We start from the raw sequence: 18,832 nt of genomic DNA, 5'->3' as shown, positions 1-18,832 counted from the left end.
AGTCCTTTAGCTTGCTAGCTGTTGGTGTTTCCTTCTTAGCAACCTGTGTCCATGCTGCCGGGGCGGAAGGTGAAAAAAAACCTCCAACCTAATTTGAACGTGCATACATTTAAATGTTTTCAAAAGTTGTAAGAGAACCTACAATTTTAGTTGAGCCACACAGCTTGGTTTTATTTAAATTGTTGTTATTACTTTTAACATACACTTTTGATTAAGATCAGCGCTGCAGTTTGAAATAGGCTACTGGAAACAAGCTATTTCTCCAATTTATTAATTTACAACATTTCAGTTAATAATTAATGGAACATACAATCAGTAATTTCCCTTTTATTGGTGATAACATATTTGAACAGGTTAATTCATATAAAGGATAACTTTAAAAGCAGGAAGTGCCATGTGTTATTTCAAAATATCACAAGCTGCAGGTGGCAACAATAAAACAAGCACAAATGGGCTCAAAACAAACATTAAAACAATAAATTATGTGCAGTCCACGGAATGTTCTCAACATTAAAAAAAATATATTATGAAACTGCTTACATGGTCAGTTAGATATAATTCCAGATATTCTTTTAACAGCTTTGAAATGCAAAAATGTTCATAAATAATAGTTTATCAATCATGATAGTTGAGGGGTCTAGTACAGATGCCTTGCACACAATTGGAGTTAGCTAAATTTGCTTTCTTTTGTGTCTTCAAATAGTCTCACTGAATCATATCTTTGTTAGCAGGATTGAAGAAAAAAGAATGACACGCCTCAATGAGGTTGCATGGGCCAAGCAAGGACCCATGTAGAGTGGTTTCAAATCATGAGACAGTACTGTATGTAGAGTGGATTTGCTACCTATGCTACAATTGCATGATGTGTGTTGTAATGTAAGAAGCCAGAAAGTAGAGCAGACAATGAATAACATAGTGGTTCTGTTAACTATACACAACAGAGACTTATTGGAAGATGCTGCCACAGGATTGTTGGGGCAGGCAATTAAATCCTGAAAGACTGAAATCAGTCAGCTCCGGCTCCTCTTGCAAGATATCAGTGTCAACAAAGGCGTTGGGGTTGTTGAGATATGTCAGTAAATCCTCCTCTGCGGCAGCAACAGAGCCAGACAGCATTGGATCATCAGGGTGATACGTTTCCAGAAGTGACTGCTGCAGAGAATGAGGACTCTCGTTTAGTTCTGAGAGCAAAGAAAGGGAAGAGAGAAAGTTACGGTTTCTGCTGCCATGGCTGTGTTCTGGCTATGTTGTTTTCAAACAAAAACTGTGATGTGCCAAATCCAAAACATAAAAAAATAAAGTAAAGGATGAAACGATTAGATTGGAAGGATTTGATTTTGTGAAGAATTCTCATGAATTTCATGCAGAGTTGGTATTTTTCCTTCAGGTCATCAAGTTAATCAATAACACATGCATGAATACACTCGGTTTGTGTTTGATGCTTGTATTTTCTTTTCAGTTTGTTTAAGAGGTTGTTTAAAGCTCAACTCTATACTAAGTACTCTATACCTTTTGTAAGCCATAAAAGAAAAGTTGTGCATGTTTACTTATCCATTAAACAGCGGCACCACCACTAATAAATACTCAAATCACTATTTCTTGGTTCTGATTGTTGTTTTTGTGCTTACACACAAGTTTTGAATGACTTTAATAACAGAAATATAACTTGTTAGTTATTGAGGTGCTGGTAGTTGAACTATTGAACCGTTTGTACAAGTGTATTTCCCAATGGTCCCAAACCTTTTCTTTGAACATAATAGTGCATTGATCTGCATGAAGTCCAGCTCAGTATTTACTTGACTGAGAAGTTCTATGCATTTCTTCCCCTGAAAAATATATTTACATTGGATTGAATGAAAATGAAATGCTATTGCTACAACAATCACTTCTATTGATAATAGTATAACAAATATATAATACAGTCAAAATATATTTGATTTCATGCGTAATCATTATTGTATAGCATTAGTACTGTATGTGGTGTCTTTGTTTTACGGTGTATATTCATTGATTTAATACATGCAACATGCACAATATTCAAGCATCAGAAGGTAGAAAGCTATAAGAAACTAACGTGTTAGTTAGTTTGCCCAAACCAGTAGAGAATTACCACTGAACATGTGCATGCAGTCGAAGCAGCCCACAGCCTCACAGGATACGCTGTAAGTTAGAAGCTAACCAATTTCATAGCTGTCTGACATATCTAGACAGCATCTGATTCTTACAACGCAAGGCCGAAAGGAAAGAGCAATTTGTCGGATTAGGTTTTTAGCTGGATTGGACAGCAAGGAGAGCCATGACTCACCGGCTGCCTCTCCACACAGGCCATTCATTGGCTCCAGGCCTTCACCCTGTGCCATGTCAGAGGACATGGGTGACCTGGCCTCCAGTGTGTTCCTACATGACCAATGACAAGCAGTCATTACAACCAGATGCTGATGACATCTTAAAAAAAGGGCGTTGGTACACTACTTACTAGATGAATTAAGTGCATTTTTAGTTTATATTTTGGTTTCTGTACTAAGTGCACATAGTATTAATTCAAACAAGCAACATACGGAACAAATCTTAAGGAAATCACTAATATACTTACTCCTTTGAAACAAACACCAGCTTGGTTTTGATGTACTTGAAGTAAGGACCGTCAGCTGAAAGAGAATGAGTTTAGAAATGAATTTGTTGTCGCGAACACACACATCAATACATTGTATTTATACCTACGACGAATTCATGACAAGAACAACACTCTAAAAGCAGAGGTCAAGAACAGTAAATGTCATGAGAGGTGTGTCATTTCGCAAACATTTAGATAAGCAAAAAGCAGCAAAAATAGTTGATGCCCTTACCTCCAGTCTTCTCAGAGTAGTATTTTCCGAACGCCTCATCTTTAGGGGTGTTTGGATATAGGTAAAGCAGAGGATTTTCTGGGATATTTTCTGCTTCTAAGATCTGGAAATTCCTGATGATTTCATGGAAGGGGATCTGGCAGAGGTCGACTTTGCTGAAGGGCTGGACTGTCTTTATGTCAGGCTCACCTACAATACACAGAGGATGGTGACTGTCTACCATGCAACAAGTTCAAAATAGATTTTACAATTATGGTTAAAAAGATAACTCACCAGTTATGGTGGTCTCCACCCAGGAGAAGGTGATTCCTCCAATAACACTTTCACTGAAGCGCAATAAGAAAGTGCCTCTCTGTTTCTTCTTTAGGAGGGACTTCTCTTTGCCTTTGCTCACAAAACCCATGATGAGGCTAGAGTACAGATAAAAAAAAGACTTGCATAAAACAAGAAACTTGGCATTTGCTTAAATACTCTCCGCTAAATGCAGATAAAACATACCCATCCCTCCAAAGGTCTTCAAGGTACGTTTTAACCATCACTAAGATGCCATCAAACCACACCCAGAAGGTGTCAGGAAGATTTTCCTGTAAGAAAAGATGTGGAAAAGGTCATCAATTCCAACATACATTATACTCACAAACAATCATTAAACCAAACAAAAAATATACAGCCAAGCGTAATGCTTTGTGAGGCAGCAATGATAATAATAGCTTGCATTTATATAGCGCCTTTCAAGGGACCCAAGGTCGCTTTACAAGTAATATAGCAAAAACAAACATAACAAAACAAAAGTCAGACAGACAAAACAACAGATCGATTAGGGGCCGAAAGCCTTGGCAAACAGATGGGACTTGAGGGCCCTTTTGAAGGCGTCGAGTGTGGGGATGTTGCGAATCTCCGCAGGGAGAGCGTTCCAGAGGGTGGGGGCTGCCACACTGTAGGCTCTGTCCCCGAAGGTTCGCAGTTTGGTGCGGGGGGTGGTAAGCAGGCCAGAGTCTGAGGACCGCAGGTTCCGGGGTGGGAATGGTTTTCATTGTATTGTAATGAAAACCAAATTATATCATGGATAAACGTTTAAGTGCACAGCTTGTTTTTATCATAATTAGTCAAAGTAAATTAAATGTTAAAATGTTTGAGGTTAGTGTGTAATGGTCGCAATGTTAACATGCTGGTAATAATAATCATGTTTAATACCTTCATTTACCATGCTAGGTAGCTGACATATTCATCCAAACTAAAGAAAAATACATTGGATGTCATTGCTTTTGCAGGTATTTAGTTTTAAACCAAGATATCGAACAAACTGACAATGGACCTGATTAGACCTTGTGCTACAGGAGAAAAGCATTGCATTAAAGGGGATTTAACAATAATGTGTGTACCAAATAAAGTCAATAAATCAAATCGTCAACATCTTAATCCAAATAACAACAACACTTCAGGGTGGAGATAAAGGAAGAATATGGGGGCTCACTCAGATCTATATAGTGAGTGTTGTGCTTAGGGTTTGTTCAATGAGCCATGCTGATAAATATTTTTCTAATAATCAGTACTCTTACCTTGCTGAATTTTGACCAAGCTACTTTGCAGGCGTCATAGTTCTGCTTTTTTGCTGGTAGGATAGAAAAATAAATGATGCATTATAAAACTCACTCACAGACATAATATTTAATTAAACATACATAAAATCAATAAAGAATGCTTGATTATAGTGTGCAATCCTTTTACGATATTCTGACAAATCAATATGAACTGGGAGAAAGTCCTGCTGGTTGTTATAATACCAATCAAGTAACTTTAACACTAGTTTCTACTTAGGGAAAGCAACAGTAATATATATAAATACATTTGAATTGATTAACTGATTTTGACCGAGAAACAATATTTACCAAAGAGCCTGTGTGCAATCATTTCCAGCTGAGCCTCATCCAGACCACGTTTAGTGGCAGAGAGAAACTGCCAGCTCAACATCTCTCCAAACTGTGGCCAGGTGGCTGGAGGAGTGTTGGCAAAGAACATGACGTCCTGGAGAAACAGACACATATCAATACAAATGTTCACAATATTTTTCAAATTCCTAACAATCGCAGAACTAAACTTCAACATGCTACATGGTGTGTGCAAAAGCTGGGTGAGACAGTTTATCTTTGGCAATATTTGGCAGAAATGACATCAAAACTTTTCAGCGTAAAAGTTGTTAAATCGGTACCCCAGGCATACTTTGTTTCTTAAATAGCCCGACAAACTAACAGAGAAGTTTGCCAAAAAAGCTGTTCTCCACAGCTCCCCTTTTTGTAAGGACCTCCCACCAGACATGTGTGAACATGTGCAGCCGCTTCAAACAGTACCTGTACCAGTCCTTCATTTCAAACATCATCCTAGTCCGTTTAAATATTTTCGTCACAAGAGTGTGGACATACTTTGATTTGAGGCTAGCTACAACATACAGTAGGTGAAACGCTTCATAGATGCAAAGAAAATGCTGTTAATACCATCACGAGACTAGCCACAGATGTGAGCTGAAGACTAAACAAGCTAAATTGAATCTCTAAAATGCTTTGCCGATACTGCCGGACTCTCTTCTTGATAAGTCCTTCTTCCTTTTTGGTTTGCTATGCAGTGCAGGCAGTTGTGTCTAATGCTGTAATAGTTTATTTATGCTTAAAGATACCCCTCCTTTGAATACATCTTTCACCGTTTTAACGTGACTTACGGTCTAGATGTTCTAAAATCTTTAAAGTAGAGCCAAAAGGAGGTTCAGAACTGTTTTTCGGTTAGACCATTCTCATTTAATGTATTCTAAGAGGTTATAATTGATTTTGAGCCCAATAATGCCAACAATTTCTTGCCCAAGTGATGGGGATCTCTCACATTGGTGTCCAGACTGAGCATGTTGAACCAGAGGACCGACGCCCAGGCGCTCTGCTGCTGGCTGGAGTTGGAGATGATGACCACCGGGATGGAGGAGGCCTAGGAAAAAAAAACGAAATTGATATCTCATTTTCCATTTTCCATAAGACAATGAGATCAATTATATGATGCTTAATTGTTTAACATAGCAGATATAGGTTTATTTTTATTTTTATAAAGTTTGACAATATAACGAGACAGGAAGTATGAAGTCCACCTGCAACTCAACGGACACGCCTTTCATCTCAAATTCAGTCTCAAAGTAGATGATGTGAAGCTCCTCTGTAACACTGAGAGAAATCTGTCATCGGAAAAACACACACATTATTTGTTGTTAACATCTTCTTGAGTTCTGACTGATTATAACAGCAAGCAATGACGGTATCTTTTGGACTCTAAGTTAACTCACATCACTGACTCCTTTGCCGCCACCTCCAGACTTCTGCTCCTTCAGAGTCTATAGACAAATACGAAAAAACGAACTAAGTCAAAACCACAATATAACAGGATGAAAGTGGGAATATTGTAAAAGTTACTTTATTTTTTCTTTAACAGTTTTATTTTAATAATTGTTTTTATCTTTTAATAATAATAATAATAGATTACATTTGTATAGCGCCTTTCAAGGGACCCAAGGCCGCTTTACATGGTGAACAAACAAACAAACAAACAAAACAGGCAAATAATAAAGTATCACTCACAAGATGTCTGAAGTCTGCCACCATGCCTCCACTTTGGCTTTCTGCCATGTTCAATGCCTTGCTTTTGGTCCCCAGGACATTAAAACGTCGATAACTATAAACATACAAGGGTTCAGTAAAAACTAATTCAATTTCATACAGTTATTCAAGAATTAATATTAGATTATCTTTAAAAAAACACTCACCCTTTGATCTGAGGAGCCTCCCTAATTTCAAGGGGGGAAAAAATCAGTGATGAATGTGCGGAAACAAAAACGTCATTGTGTATAGTTTGAAGTTCAGAATTCAAGGCTGCAGGTTTGCTGTGTTTGTCGGGAAAGGAGGACTCTCACCTGTCCATTGATACATTCACTTTCATGGAGTGGTTCAGCTCAGGAAATTTGACAAGAAGCCTGAAAATATTATGACAGGTGGAAGATTTCAGAAATAAATTGTGAGGAATCAAGAAAATAACAAAACAAATAGGAACAATCCACAAAACAAAGTTTACAAAATGGACTTGAATTTAAGCAAGCTCGAGCCTGTTTAATTGAAGATGTGATTAAGTGAGAGTGAAAGAAGCTCCTGTTACATTTTGAAAAAACATGTTATTTATTTTTAATGTGTGTATGCTGTCAATTGTATATAGTTCTTAGAAAGAAAGAGAATTAGATTTGGCAATCGACATTAAAACTTGGAAACAGCCAACAAAGATCCAATCAGTGCATCTGTAGTCTTTACATGAAGAGTATGTTACAAACATACATTAAAGTGAAGAAAAGGCAATATACTGTTTGCCTGGAGTGTCACACTGACCTGGTCTTGACAGAGAACTGGACGTTTGTGCGGAGCACCAGAGGTCCTTTCCCCTGAGGCATGGATGGCTGAGTTTCAACCACAAAGGAACTTCAGGAAACATGAAAAACAATAATGTCAGGAAACTTCACAAAGAAATCATGAGAATGCAAATTAGTTTAAGAGTGTTTCCTAAAAGTGAGACCTTTTGAGTAAGTCTTTCAGAAGAGTATCTGCTCTACTCAGCAGTGCAGGTTTTTGTGCCTTCACAGGGTCGTTTTCATAGGACACTTTTCCTACAAGCTCCTCCAGTTTACCAAGGAATTCACGCACCTGGAACAGACACACTGCCACACAGGTGAACCTACCAAACAAGAGGGAAAAGAGCAAACGACGATTCTTAATAAGACAAAAAAACTCACAAAGAAACACAACATATGGGATAATAGTGGGATTTTGGAAGTCCCCAGTTGCAATTATAAAATAGCATTGTTTTCTGCATTTTAGCACTTCATTAAAAGAATGATTATTGATATATTTTTACATTAAAGGTCAAAACAAATAATAGTTGATTTGGAGCTAATGGGACCGGACATACCAATTCTCCAGCTGATCCAAACAAACATTGTCTGGAGATCCGATGCAGGCTTTCTGCTGCCTCCTCTGCCACTCCACCAGCTCCTTCTTCACCAAAATGTTGATCAGGTCTTCAATCCTGTCCAGGAGCTTTTTGAGGTCTGACAGTGTAACCTAGAGAAGGTGATTGTATGAGTCAAAACACACATATATATAAAAAGGAAGACTATTATATTTTCCAAAAAGGCCCACATTTTACAACTCAGTGTTATTTAAAAATAGGGATAACTCCTTTACCTTTCTACAGTCATTCAGTCTGTTGACAAGAGTCTGAAGAACTTTCATCTGATCCTTCTTCACGGCCTCGTCCACCACAGCTGCATAAAAGTTTCCACAGTGGGATTACAGTTTCCATACAAGATGGATCAAAACAAAAGAGAACATGAGGCTGTGATTCAGGCCTCTTTATTACTCATCCTCAAAGAACATTGTCACAAAATGCAAATTAAACCAGGATGTGATCTGCTTACCTTCCATCTTGTGTGTTTGGTATTTAAAATCAAACTCGTCCTGCTGCTCCTCCAGACACAATATCGTATGTTCCATGCACTGTGTCCCAAAGGTCCGGAAAAAAAGAAAACGGATGAACTGCAATATCATTCAAATACAAAGCCAAGCATAATATCATCAAGCAACATTATCTGCACCTGCACTTCATTTCTGAGGCCAACCATTTTACGTTCAAGGTCATGCTGGCTGCTTGTCTCCATGGCCTCCTGCTCTACACACAGCAACTGGACCTGAAACAAAGCAAACGAGTAGGATGAGCAGGTATAGAGATTAAGGGTTTTCAGAAACAATGAAGGGTAGTATTTTCGCCTGGCATTGAAAACGTGAGAGTGAAAGTGGCAGTTAATAAGATATCACTGCTTGGTGGAAAATCTTTGCTTTTTAGCCCACACACTGAGTTCATAGTATGTGTTCAGTACATCTGGCACTTTCTAAATAACAGTTCATACATTGTCATCAACTGCAAACAGAGGGAGAAATTCACACAGGACACATTAAACATGTCCTTTGTAAACTTGGTTTTAAATATTTAATAGTTATGAATAGATTATAGTATTGCAGAAACACAGCCTGTTCCTTTTTGGTGGATGACCAAATAGTCACATGGGGGCAAAAATATGTATATAATGTGATACATATTTTTTGTAAAAACACCACATTTTCATGTCATTGTCCATTAGCATTATTCTATAGCATTGGTATTCTACAATGGGCTGATTAAGTATTGTTTGATAATGTTTTTAAAATTCTTTAAAAATAGATGTCACATTAACAAATGTCCAAAAAGACAAATTGGACTCTTCATAGTGTTATACAAAAGAATCCTTGTGCAATCAAATGAGCTAGCTCACCTTAATCCCTGTTTGGCCCCTTTACATGACAGCAAACTAGTTACCTATGATTATATGTTATTATATAACAAGGTAAGTATTGTATGCACGATAAAAGGTTATATTTATACATGGCACTTTAAGCCCATGCAATATTGTCGGCCAAGCATACTACACAGCTTAATTTGATTTATATGTACTACCTGTTATAGAGCAATATCAGTGTGGTTGTTTTCGTGGGCTTGCTGTATTATTAAATGTTGTATTTACTAGGGTGTGTCTCATTTAATACGTGTGTCAATGAGTTGATGAAACGTTTTCTCAACCTGCTCAGCCAGTTCAGCATTCTGCAGGATGTCTTTCTCTTTGCTCAAAAACCACAGGATTGTGTTAGCCAAGGCACAGGGGTCCTCCAGGTACCTCTGTCAGGGGAGAGAGGTCAGATGAATGCCACAGCCAATGACCAGTGAGATCAGAACCATTATGATCTTCATATTTTCTGTGGATTTTTCCAATTCAAAGTCAAATAGGGCACCCAAAGGTGCTATTGCTCTATTACAAATTCCATCCAATCAAACCTGAAAGCCCTGTTTATAGCGACGAATGTTGTGCTGCAGTAGGAATGACTCCTCCTGGACAAAGCGGCTGTGTTGGTTATCCAAATTCTCCAGCAGGACCTGGAACAGCACCATAGCACAGTCATGTTCTCGGGCTGCTCTTTGCCTACAGAAAAAAAGGAAATGAAAAACACAAGTATTTTACAAACAGGGCATTTCACTCTAATCCTTGAGTTATATAATGCTGGTTGAATAATATCACTGCTGCCTTACCAATCCTGCTTCTCTATCCAGATAGAGAGGTAGTGCCGCACATCCATAGGAAAATCATCCCTGTCATAGAGCTCATGTAACTGCTGTGTGTACGCATCAGACAGCTCTGTCAGTTTATCCCACTGAGCCATCCTAACCCTGGTTAACAAGGGAACACAAAGAGCAAACCATTTTCAAGAATGTTAGTAGTAGTAATGGGGCGAAGCCTGCGAGCTAGTTCAGGCATACATTAACACGTGGCGCACCTCGTCCCTCTTACAACCAACCAAACACATTCTCCTAAACATGCCGCTCTATTTAAGCTGCCAGGTCTTCCTGCTTCTGCCTCGCTATGCTGCTGCTGCCACTGCTGTGTTCACTTGCTATTGCTGCGTTCATGTTCATGTTCCTGCTGCTGTGTTTCATGTTGCTGCTGCTTGCCTGACCCACCACCACCCCAGCTCCACCCCAGCTCCACCCCAGCTTCCACCCCAGCTTCCACCCCAGCTTCCACCCCAGCTTCCACCCCAGCTTCCACCCCAGCTTCCACCCCAGCTTCCACCCCAGCTTCCACCCAGCTTCCACCCCAGCTTCCACCCCAGCTTCCACCCCAGCTTCCACCCCAGCTTCCACCCCAGCTTCCATCTGTAGGCTCGGGGGATAGTTATCTAATCATCACTCAATGTTCTTTGTAAATCTATGGAGTGATGAGGCCCGAGCCTAGAGGCCAAACTCAAACTATATGCTGCTATAATAAACATATTAAGAACACGGCAGTTGTCTGACTGAAATGGTATTTTGGTATTCATTTAGTGATTTATTTTTGTCCTTATTGATAATCTTCCGAAGTACACATACAAATATATGAATAAATACCAAAAACGCATTAAAATAAATCGAAAACAAACAAAAATGTTACCAAGAAGGTGTGGATTGAAGTTGAAGGTAAGCTTATTACAGTATACCAATCCTTTAAACATTCACATTCTATTAGTCAACCCTTTCATGACTAGGTTTCCAAAAACAGGTTCCCAATTGTTTAATACACAAATAATATATGACTCAGTTGTTTGTGTGTTTACCACGTTGTTTTTAATTTGCAAAGTTACCTACCATTATTTATTCAATGTCACATCCATTCCACAAGATTTGCATGTGCATGTATCTCTGTCAAATAGGTGTATCTAATCCTGAGTTGCTTTTTAAACCTATTTCCTTAAATACAAACTGTCTCTCTCATTGCAAACCACTGAATACAGCTCGGAAACTATTGTGTTGTTCTTTGTACAGTATAAAACGCTCAACGTTAGATCATAACATTTTTAAGCATGTAAGTTAATACATGGTGCGATGACAGCTTTGTAACAATCCGAGCTATTAGTTATATCGTCAACAGTTGAAGGAAGCTGGAGCAAAGTGCAAACAGATACAACCTGTGACTGCTTATTATGTAAGTTACTTTTGTATGACATGACTTCGTATTGTGTTATGCAGTTGAGACTCAGTATACAGTATTTGCATGTTATGCTTGTCTTTGACTATCCGTCTACAGCCTAGATATGTTCCTATTATTAGTAACAACATATTTACTCACCTTGTTTTATGCTGTCAGTCCGAGACCAGTTATAAATGTCTTAGTAAATAGCTAACATTTAAGACAGGCGCATTACTATCGTTTTCACGGTTGGCTAAGTCTTGTTTCTAGCTTTAACTGCTATCCGTTGTTAGACGCTGGTAAAACAAAACAACTTCCGACAAAACGCAGGATAGTGAATGTTATTTCCTTAAACACTTTATTTTTTGTATTTCCATTTCATTGGATACCTAGTAATCCCTCCCAATTGGTTCTTCTTATTCTAACAGTGGGCACCATTTTGGCTCTGACATCACTGCTGTTCAGTCATTGAAGAGCCGAAATGTCCGGAACCGCTACCACAGTTTCCTAGTGAGTTCAGAACTAACAGCTTATTGGTCGAGCCGGACACAGAAAGCACGCGCTGTTGGTACGCTTTCCAAGTCAATCAGTAGCGAGGGAAGTGACGCTGAGCAAAATAGAAACTTAAGATTTCCCGAGAAATTAGGTTGTGATGTGATTAAGCGAGCATGTGACGCATGGGTAAAAAAAAAGAAAATAAAACACGTTATGTTTATGCATTCACAGGACTCAATAAAACAAGGTGAAATGTTAAATCAAGTGACAATAATGATAACATAATTAATACATTATTAAAAGGAATTTAATGTAATGCCAAGTTCATTAAAACATTATGAGGTGTAATGAAAACAAAGCCATGTTTCATCATTTTCACCACTATTTTCTCTCTTTCACATTCATTTCTACCCCTCTCCCCTTTTTCAATTCACATGACTCCACTTTTATCTATAAATGGTTACTTCCACCCTTCATATTGTATCTCTAAAAGTCTAGTCAGAACACAACCCCCACTCTTTAATATTTTGATGTTTCAGATTTTATGTTAAGTAATATGTAAAATTAACATTTTTGTATGCAGAATCTCAATTAAATTAAAAAAGTAAACACATATAATAGGTTACAACATTAGCCAAATACGCAGGTATCAATCTGTGTCTACTAAATATAAGGTAACTTATTATTTACAATTTTCCCCAAATGTAAACTTAAACATGTGTGGCTGTCATACCAATAACAGAATTTATTTCACTCATTCCTTCAGTTCCCACTCTTACCATTAGATGTCACCCATGCCATACCATTACAGAAATGACTACATTTAAATCCACAGTGCAGAAACCTTTTACATATTTGGATCTTTATATATACAGTCTATGATTTGGATGCAGAAATTCAGGGGTCCTGATTTAAAAATGCCCCCCCCCCTGAAGTATATCAACTGAGCAAGAATTATATAAAGAATTTGATCTATTGCGCACCGCTTTATTCATATGCAATTAGATCCTCTGTCCATTTTATTCTTTATTATTATTTGCGTTTGTTCAAAGGCAGTTTAAGGGCACTGAATGTACAAAATATCGTTATTCAACCAAGGTTATTTTTATAATATATAACTCATGGTAAGGCTGTTGGTTCTCAAAAAGGTCAGCCCCAAATTCCCATTAATTTTGTTGTTCAGCCTACTAGCCTTTGATACCATCAAAAACACATTGTTTTGATTAATTGTTAAATTAAACAAAATAAAATTGTTGATTTAACAAACAATGTTAGATCTGTGCTGTGGATAGATGGGAGAAAGCGACAGATTTCAAACTGAGATTGTCGTCCCTCTACACAAAAGGAAATGTTCTCCAACACTATTAAATGGACCTTACATTGTTACTCTTCTAATAAAATCCCTTTCCGTTAACAGGAAGCAGGCGGTGTGTGCTTTACTGGACTTATCTGATTAAACAATATAAGCTTCTTACTCATCTCTTTCCACTACGTTTAGATTATGTAATGTGTGATACTCTAAATACAGTTATAGTATAGTTATAGGTAGGACGTTTTGTCCTACAGAGAGTTGTGGATTGATACTGAACATTTCTGAGTAATCTATTGGTCAATAATTGCACAAAGAGCAAAGTTCACAGGACAGCACATTCAAAAAGAGATCATTAACCGTTCATCTTTAATTACTCACGTCTATTTAGGATAATCATTTGGGCTCATATGAAATATCTTGTTTGGGACAGGTTGCTGGTTGCAGTATGAATTGGACAAGAAGAAGATCCCACTTTGGCCAAATTTCTATCACAGGGTGATACTTTTAAAAAACGGTGGTACACCATGGTTTGCACTTTGTAGCACAGCATGCGAGTAGTTACACATGAGCATTATCAAAAGTGCTCCTATGTTCTATTAGCATTGTTAGGAAATAATGTGGGTTGGGAAACACCATCGGTTCACTCAGGCCTTCGGCCCCAGCTAAAATGCAGTACCCAGCAACCTGTTTTTCAACCTGTGTGTCTGTGTGATTATTATAATTGTTTTGTTTTGTTATTCCCATTGTAAAGCGTCCTTGGGTTTCTTGAAAGGCGCTATAAAAATCGAAATTATTATTATTATTATTATGTTGAGATCTGAAGAGGCAGACATGTTTTTATTTACATTCATTCGTGTCTGCAGGGAGCTGATTTAGTTTCTTCTTGGAGGACATTGTGTATTTGTAAATCAGCAGCAGGCATGTGGGACCTTTAACAGGCTTTGAATAGTCAGTTACTCCATTCACATTAACCCATTAGCCTCAACCGATGCCGAGTGGTAAAGATTTGTATACCCTAAAATATACATGTTTTAAATAAAAACTTTGTTTAGAGATAAGTACTGGATGTGGCTAGAACTAAGTATGCACACCATGACTCATACATATAAATCATAGTTTTATGTAAAAATGCACATTGAATAGTATTTTCTTGTCAATTGCCAACTGTTTTGTAACCATTAGACCATCTTACTATACAAATACAAACACTTTATGTCTGTGCAAAACTACGACACTGACAGTCACTGTAAGGTTTAAATGTACAATTTATTGACCTTTTAAACAAAGAAAAAGCATATATAACAACATTATTTAGTTCTCTGTCTATTGTCCCTGCAGTTAACACCAGAGGTGGGAATATGACTGACCTGACTAAATGTCTTCACAGATAGGTAACAAAAGCAAAATGAAAGTCTTGAGGATTAAAGGTTTAATTTCCTGAGACCAGTTCTTCAAACGTTACTGCCTAATATAAAACAATGTTACACTATTAGCCATTATCCAAACAAGACGCTATCTAAAAGCTAACATGTTCAAAATGTACTTTATGACCTGGTTTCTTTTTCCTTTATATTATTGACATCATTTAATTTTGAGTTCTGACTGAAAAAACAAACAAAAATTGGTCAGATCAACAAAAGAAAATCACATATGGCCCTAATTCTATTCCTTACATTAAGATTAAAGTGTAATGTAATCAACTTTTTACTGTAACTGAATTTTCATTACATTTTAGGCGTATCTGCCCTAAAAGAACTGTGAAACTAATTTACATGAGTTACATACTAATTCGAAAATCACTGTCATCATAAAAATAAAAAAAGAATAATCATTTTGTCTAATAGTTTAAAATGAAATGTGTGTTTGCGCTCACACAGACAAAACATTTTTACTTTTCAATTTGAGTCTGAAAATCCCCAAAATGTGTAATCTTGTTCCCTAAAAAACAAACCAATTAATCTTCAACCATGTCAATCATCAAACATTGATCCTGTGTTGTTTTAAATGAACTACTTATAACAATATTTATTGCTTAAGCGTTGCAGCTTAATTTATTGATCCCCAGTCTACTGGATGGTGATGACACCGTCCTCCCAGCTGAACTGGTTCACCAGCACATCATCCTCCTTCTTCATGGAGTTGAGCAGATACTTGACGCCAGCTTTCACACCGGTCTTCATCCCTGCCCCCAGGGCGTAGCCTGCCACCCCCGCCGTCCCTCCCGTGGCCACCATGAGAGCGTCGGTGCCGAGGTCCACGGCGCTGAGGATTGCTCTCTCCTTGGCGGTTGCAGAGCAGTTGACCGAGGCGTAGTACACAGCTGTGCCCAGGTTGTAGAGGGTGCTGACCGCAGGGATCCACTCCACCACGTTGTACACACGCTGCTCGCTTTTGTTGATGCAGCTTCTCTGGGGGCTGCGTTTCAGACGTCCACCTGAAGCAGCAGAGGTCCAAACATCCTCATCTGTGCTGCACTGACGGATCCAACACTCAGACACTGTGGATTCAGAGGGCAGGACGCGACTGCCTTTCTTAAACACTGCCAGGTACTTCCCAGGTTTGCGTCCACTGCTGGTCACACCGGCACACAGGACTCCCAGCCTCTCGCAGGAGCTCACGGCCTCTTGTAGATCACCTGTGGCTCCTTCCACTGCTGCTCCTGCCAGCATGGTGCCCCTCACCCTGCTCCAACCCTCACAATGAGTCTCCTGCTTGGAGGAATCTTCCCCCACCGTGGCCAGCTGCTGGATGTTAAACATCACAGCCTCTATGTGGCGCCCTGCTTCATCCCTCTCATATGCAGGTGCAGGCGTGGACTTGCTCATCCTCCTCTCCATCAGACCCTCTACCTCCATCAGGAGCTCCTCCGCGTCAGCCACTCCCAAAAGGTCGTACAGCTTGAGCACCAAGGTGTGTGCCTCCTGAGGGCAGCCTGCCACCACCAACACGGGCACTAAAGAAAGCCCCAGGAGCTCCTGGGGGAACATGGAGGATGATGGGTCGTCCACAGTGCTGGCAGACAGCAGCTCTTCACAGCTTACCTTCCCCTGGAGGTGGAGACGATCTTGAATCTGCCCCACGAGCTTTGTCCTGAGCACGGATGTTATATTTTGGGCAGATCGAACTCTCTCCTCTTTTTGTTCGACCCCTAATACAGGATCAGGTTTTTTTGCAGATGGGACATCAAGTTGGGATTCAAGGAGAGATGGATGTTCCTGTTTGGCTGTCTCCTCTCCCGCCTCATTGAAATCTGCTCCTGGAAGAGGAGTGTTTCCAAGTACCAGAGGAGGAGGGATCCTACACAAAGCCTGTTCATTCAGCAAGAGCTGGATCACAATCAGCCACTTCAACTTTGAGGACATCATTCCAGTCTTGTTACAGATTGTTCTCCTCCAAAGCTACTACATTAAACACAAGAGGGGAAAAAAGAAAAACAACCAAATTAGTCATCTTTGTTCTCTTATTTCTGAAGTGTGTTTGTCTCTTACACTCATGCAGAGATTAACTGGATTTATGCTAGGAAGTTTTGTGGCTGCACCTGTTTCGCACTACACACTAAGAAAATCTCTCATTGTGTAACATTTCTAGTGTAAAAATGATTGTGTATAATTTATGATTTCAGAATTGTAATGCAGTCCTCCTGCAAAAAAAGCTCATTAAAAGTTAATTAGTTTATTCGTCTACAAGATGAGAAATCATAATATCTTTATCAGGAAGATTGATGAAAAACAGTTTTGCTTTATAATTTGTGAGTGAAAATGTTTTCCAGTGTCAGGATTCTCACATTCTGCCACAGGGACATATATAGTGCAACCACACATTTCAAACACAAATAAAAACTACATTTTAAAATGTTTTAAAACATTCTTTAACAATGCAACACATCCCAACATGAAGCCTGGACATTGAGTTTGTCTTTTTTCCCCCTGAACAAACTGCAACTAAAAATAGAAATGTTGTTTTACCCAAACCTTCATAATTTGTATTTCATCTTTGTATCCATTGGCAGCTATGTGTCCAACACTTACCTTAAAACACTAAGATGTGGAGTCCAGAGTGCAGCAGCGCAACAAAGATGGTTTCAGCATGTAGGATGCTTTTAGTTTTTTCCCTTTTCTCTCAAAACATGCATAGCGATGTTCTTTCTCTTTGCCTCCAATGAGAATCTCCTTCTTTACACATGACATCCCACAGCCCTCCCTCTGTCTCATCTGTCTTTCAGCTCCCTCTTCTCTGCGGCCTCATTGCTCAACAGGGAGATCGGGGCTTGAATATTGATTCACGTGGGGAAAGTCCATGTGTTCTTAAGCAGTTTTGTTTGTCTGCCCTGCTATCTTCTCATCCCTCCCCCAGCGCTCTGCTCTCTCTCTCAGTCGCTATGTTTTGTTTCTGACCCAAATACTTGAAAGAAATCTCCTCTCATGCCGTGAGCACATTCATCTCTTACACAGTCAAGACAGGGGAGGAAAACAGGGGGCTATCTGAGGTTAGGACTGACATTTAACTAATAAAATAGGTTTTAAAATATAAACAAAACTCCACTTCATAATGGATGTATTTTTGTTACTGCAGAATTTCTTACTGTCCATACATATATATATATATATTTTATAATCTTAACACATAACTTTTCCTGTTCTTACTTCCTTTAGAAAAAGGTTTCCTTTATTTTGTGAAGCCCCATTCACTCGCACTAAGACTTGGCTCCCAGAATAGCAGGACTTTACCCTGGAGCAGGCTGTTGCTGTCATATGAAAAAAAGTGTATCATAGGTAGCCAAAAACAAAGACAGCAGCACAAAAACCTGTGTCAGAGGTAACTTAGTCCAGGTTATCAGTCGTACCCCCTTAATGCTCTTGCTACTCTGTGAACTGTGGCTACTGAAGGAGAGTTTATTATTGTTGTGATTGTGTGGCTGCTTGACCATCAGTGGAGGCTTTTTCAATGGCCATACAGTAGATCTTTTGGTTGTATAATCACTACAACATTTCGTCCTCTGTACAGTATCTCTGACTGCACCGGCAAATACATGAAGCAGAAGTTATATATCTGTTTAAATATTGCCATCTATAGGTCGGTCTGCCCTGACAATGGCTTTAGACACAGGAAGAACAATCTACTGTTATACAGAGATAGATGTCCCTGACATCATGTCATGACATTTTTGTAATGGTTTCCTAGGACCTAGGGCCTAGGCTATGGTTTGTCATGTCATGCTGTTCCAAAATGATATACACATTGTAAATCATTCTGCTACCTCAAACTGCTTGAGAAACTGCATAAAGAAACTGAACATTACAACTTCTAAATGGATAAATTCTGTCTTATTATTTTAATTATCTTCTTTTCTTCCCTTGGTTTCTCCAACATTTCAAATGAAAAAGATCTGACAGCTGGCAGGTGTGTGTTGAGTTTTTTCTGTAGGGAACGTTGCAGAAGTGACAATAGTTAACAGATAGTTAATCATTTACTAATAAGAATGATAAAGACGTGCAATGTCCCGCCCTAACAGGTGAAACTGACAGAGTTATCAATCAGGAAGTCACATCCACAAATAATCCACCTGAAATGCAA

At 38.8% G+C, this 18,832-nt stretch overlaps 2 protein-coding genes across 4 annotated transcripts; both read right to left on the bottom strand.

Moving 5' to 3' along the window:
- Nucleotides 1–255: 255 nt before the first annotated feature.
- stat2 (signal transducer and activator of transcription 2) lies at nt 256–11,824 on the bottom strand. 2 transcript variants are annotated; one of them, XM_034138740.1, is made up of 24 exons: nt 11,611–11,824; nt 10,038–10,175; nt 9,786–9,930; nt 9,534–9,629; nt 8,515–8,607; nt 8,338–8,416; nt 8,105–8,184; nt 7,830–7,981; nt 7,437–7,595; nt 7,253–7,342; nt 6,790–6,849; nt 6,643–6,663; nt 6,458–6,551; nt 6,166–6,213; nt 5,974–6,057; nt 5,718–5,816; nt 4,736–4,871; nt 4,406–4,458; nt 3,345–3,430; nt 3,120–3,256; nt 2,847–3,035; nt 2,594–2,648; nt 2,306–2,397; nt 256–1,181 (listed from the first exon to the last, which is right to left on the bottom strand). In XM_034138740.1, exons 2-24 carry the CDS (start codon nt 10,166–10,168, stop codon nt 946–948), a joined length of 2,415 nt encoding a protein of 804 aa, XP_033994631.1. In that variant the 5' UTR covers nt 10,169–10,175; nt 11,611–11,824; the 3' UTR covers nt 256–945. The 2 variants fall into 2 exon arrangements, with proteins under 2 accessions (XP_033994631.1, XP_033994632.1); XM_034138741.1 differs by lacking the exon at nt 2,306–2,397.
- A 2,679-nt stretch (nt 11,825–14,503) lies between these two features.
- Nucleotides 14,504–17,548, bottom strand: apof (apolipoprotein F). 2 transcript variants are annotated; one of them, XM_034139567.1, is made up of 2 exons: nt 17,287–17,548; nt 14,504–16,656 (listed from the first exon to the last, which is right to left on the bottom strand). In XM_034139567.1, the coding sequence occupies exon 2, from the start codon at nt 16,621–16,623 to the stop codon at nt 15,325–15,327; it is 1,299 nt and encodes a 432-aa protein (XP_033995458.1). In that variant the 5' UTR covers nt 16,624–16,656; nt 17,287–17,548; the 3' UTR covers nt 14,504–15,324. The 2 variants fall into 2 exon arrangements, with proteins under 2 accessions (XP_033995458.1, XP_033995456.1); XM_034139565.1 differs by having other exon boundaries at nt 14,504–16,659; nt 17,287–17,546.
- Nucleotides 17,549–18,832: the final 1,284 nt, after the last annotated feature.

The sequence above is a fragment of the Trematomus bernacchii genome, unplaced genomic scaffold (genome assembly GCF_902827165.1).
Source record: "Trematomus bernacchii unplaced genomic scaffold, fTreBer1.1, whole genome shotgun sequence".
Taxonomy (NCBI): Eukaryota; Metazoa; Chordata; class Actinopteri; order Perciformes; family Nototheniidae; genus Trematomus; species Trematomus bernacchii.
Note: the sequence above shows the minus strand (reverse complement) of the source record. Positions and strands in the feature narration are given on the sequence as shown.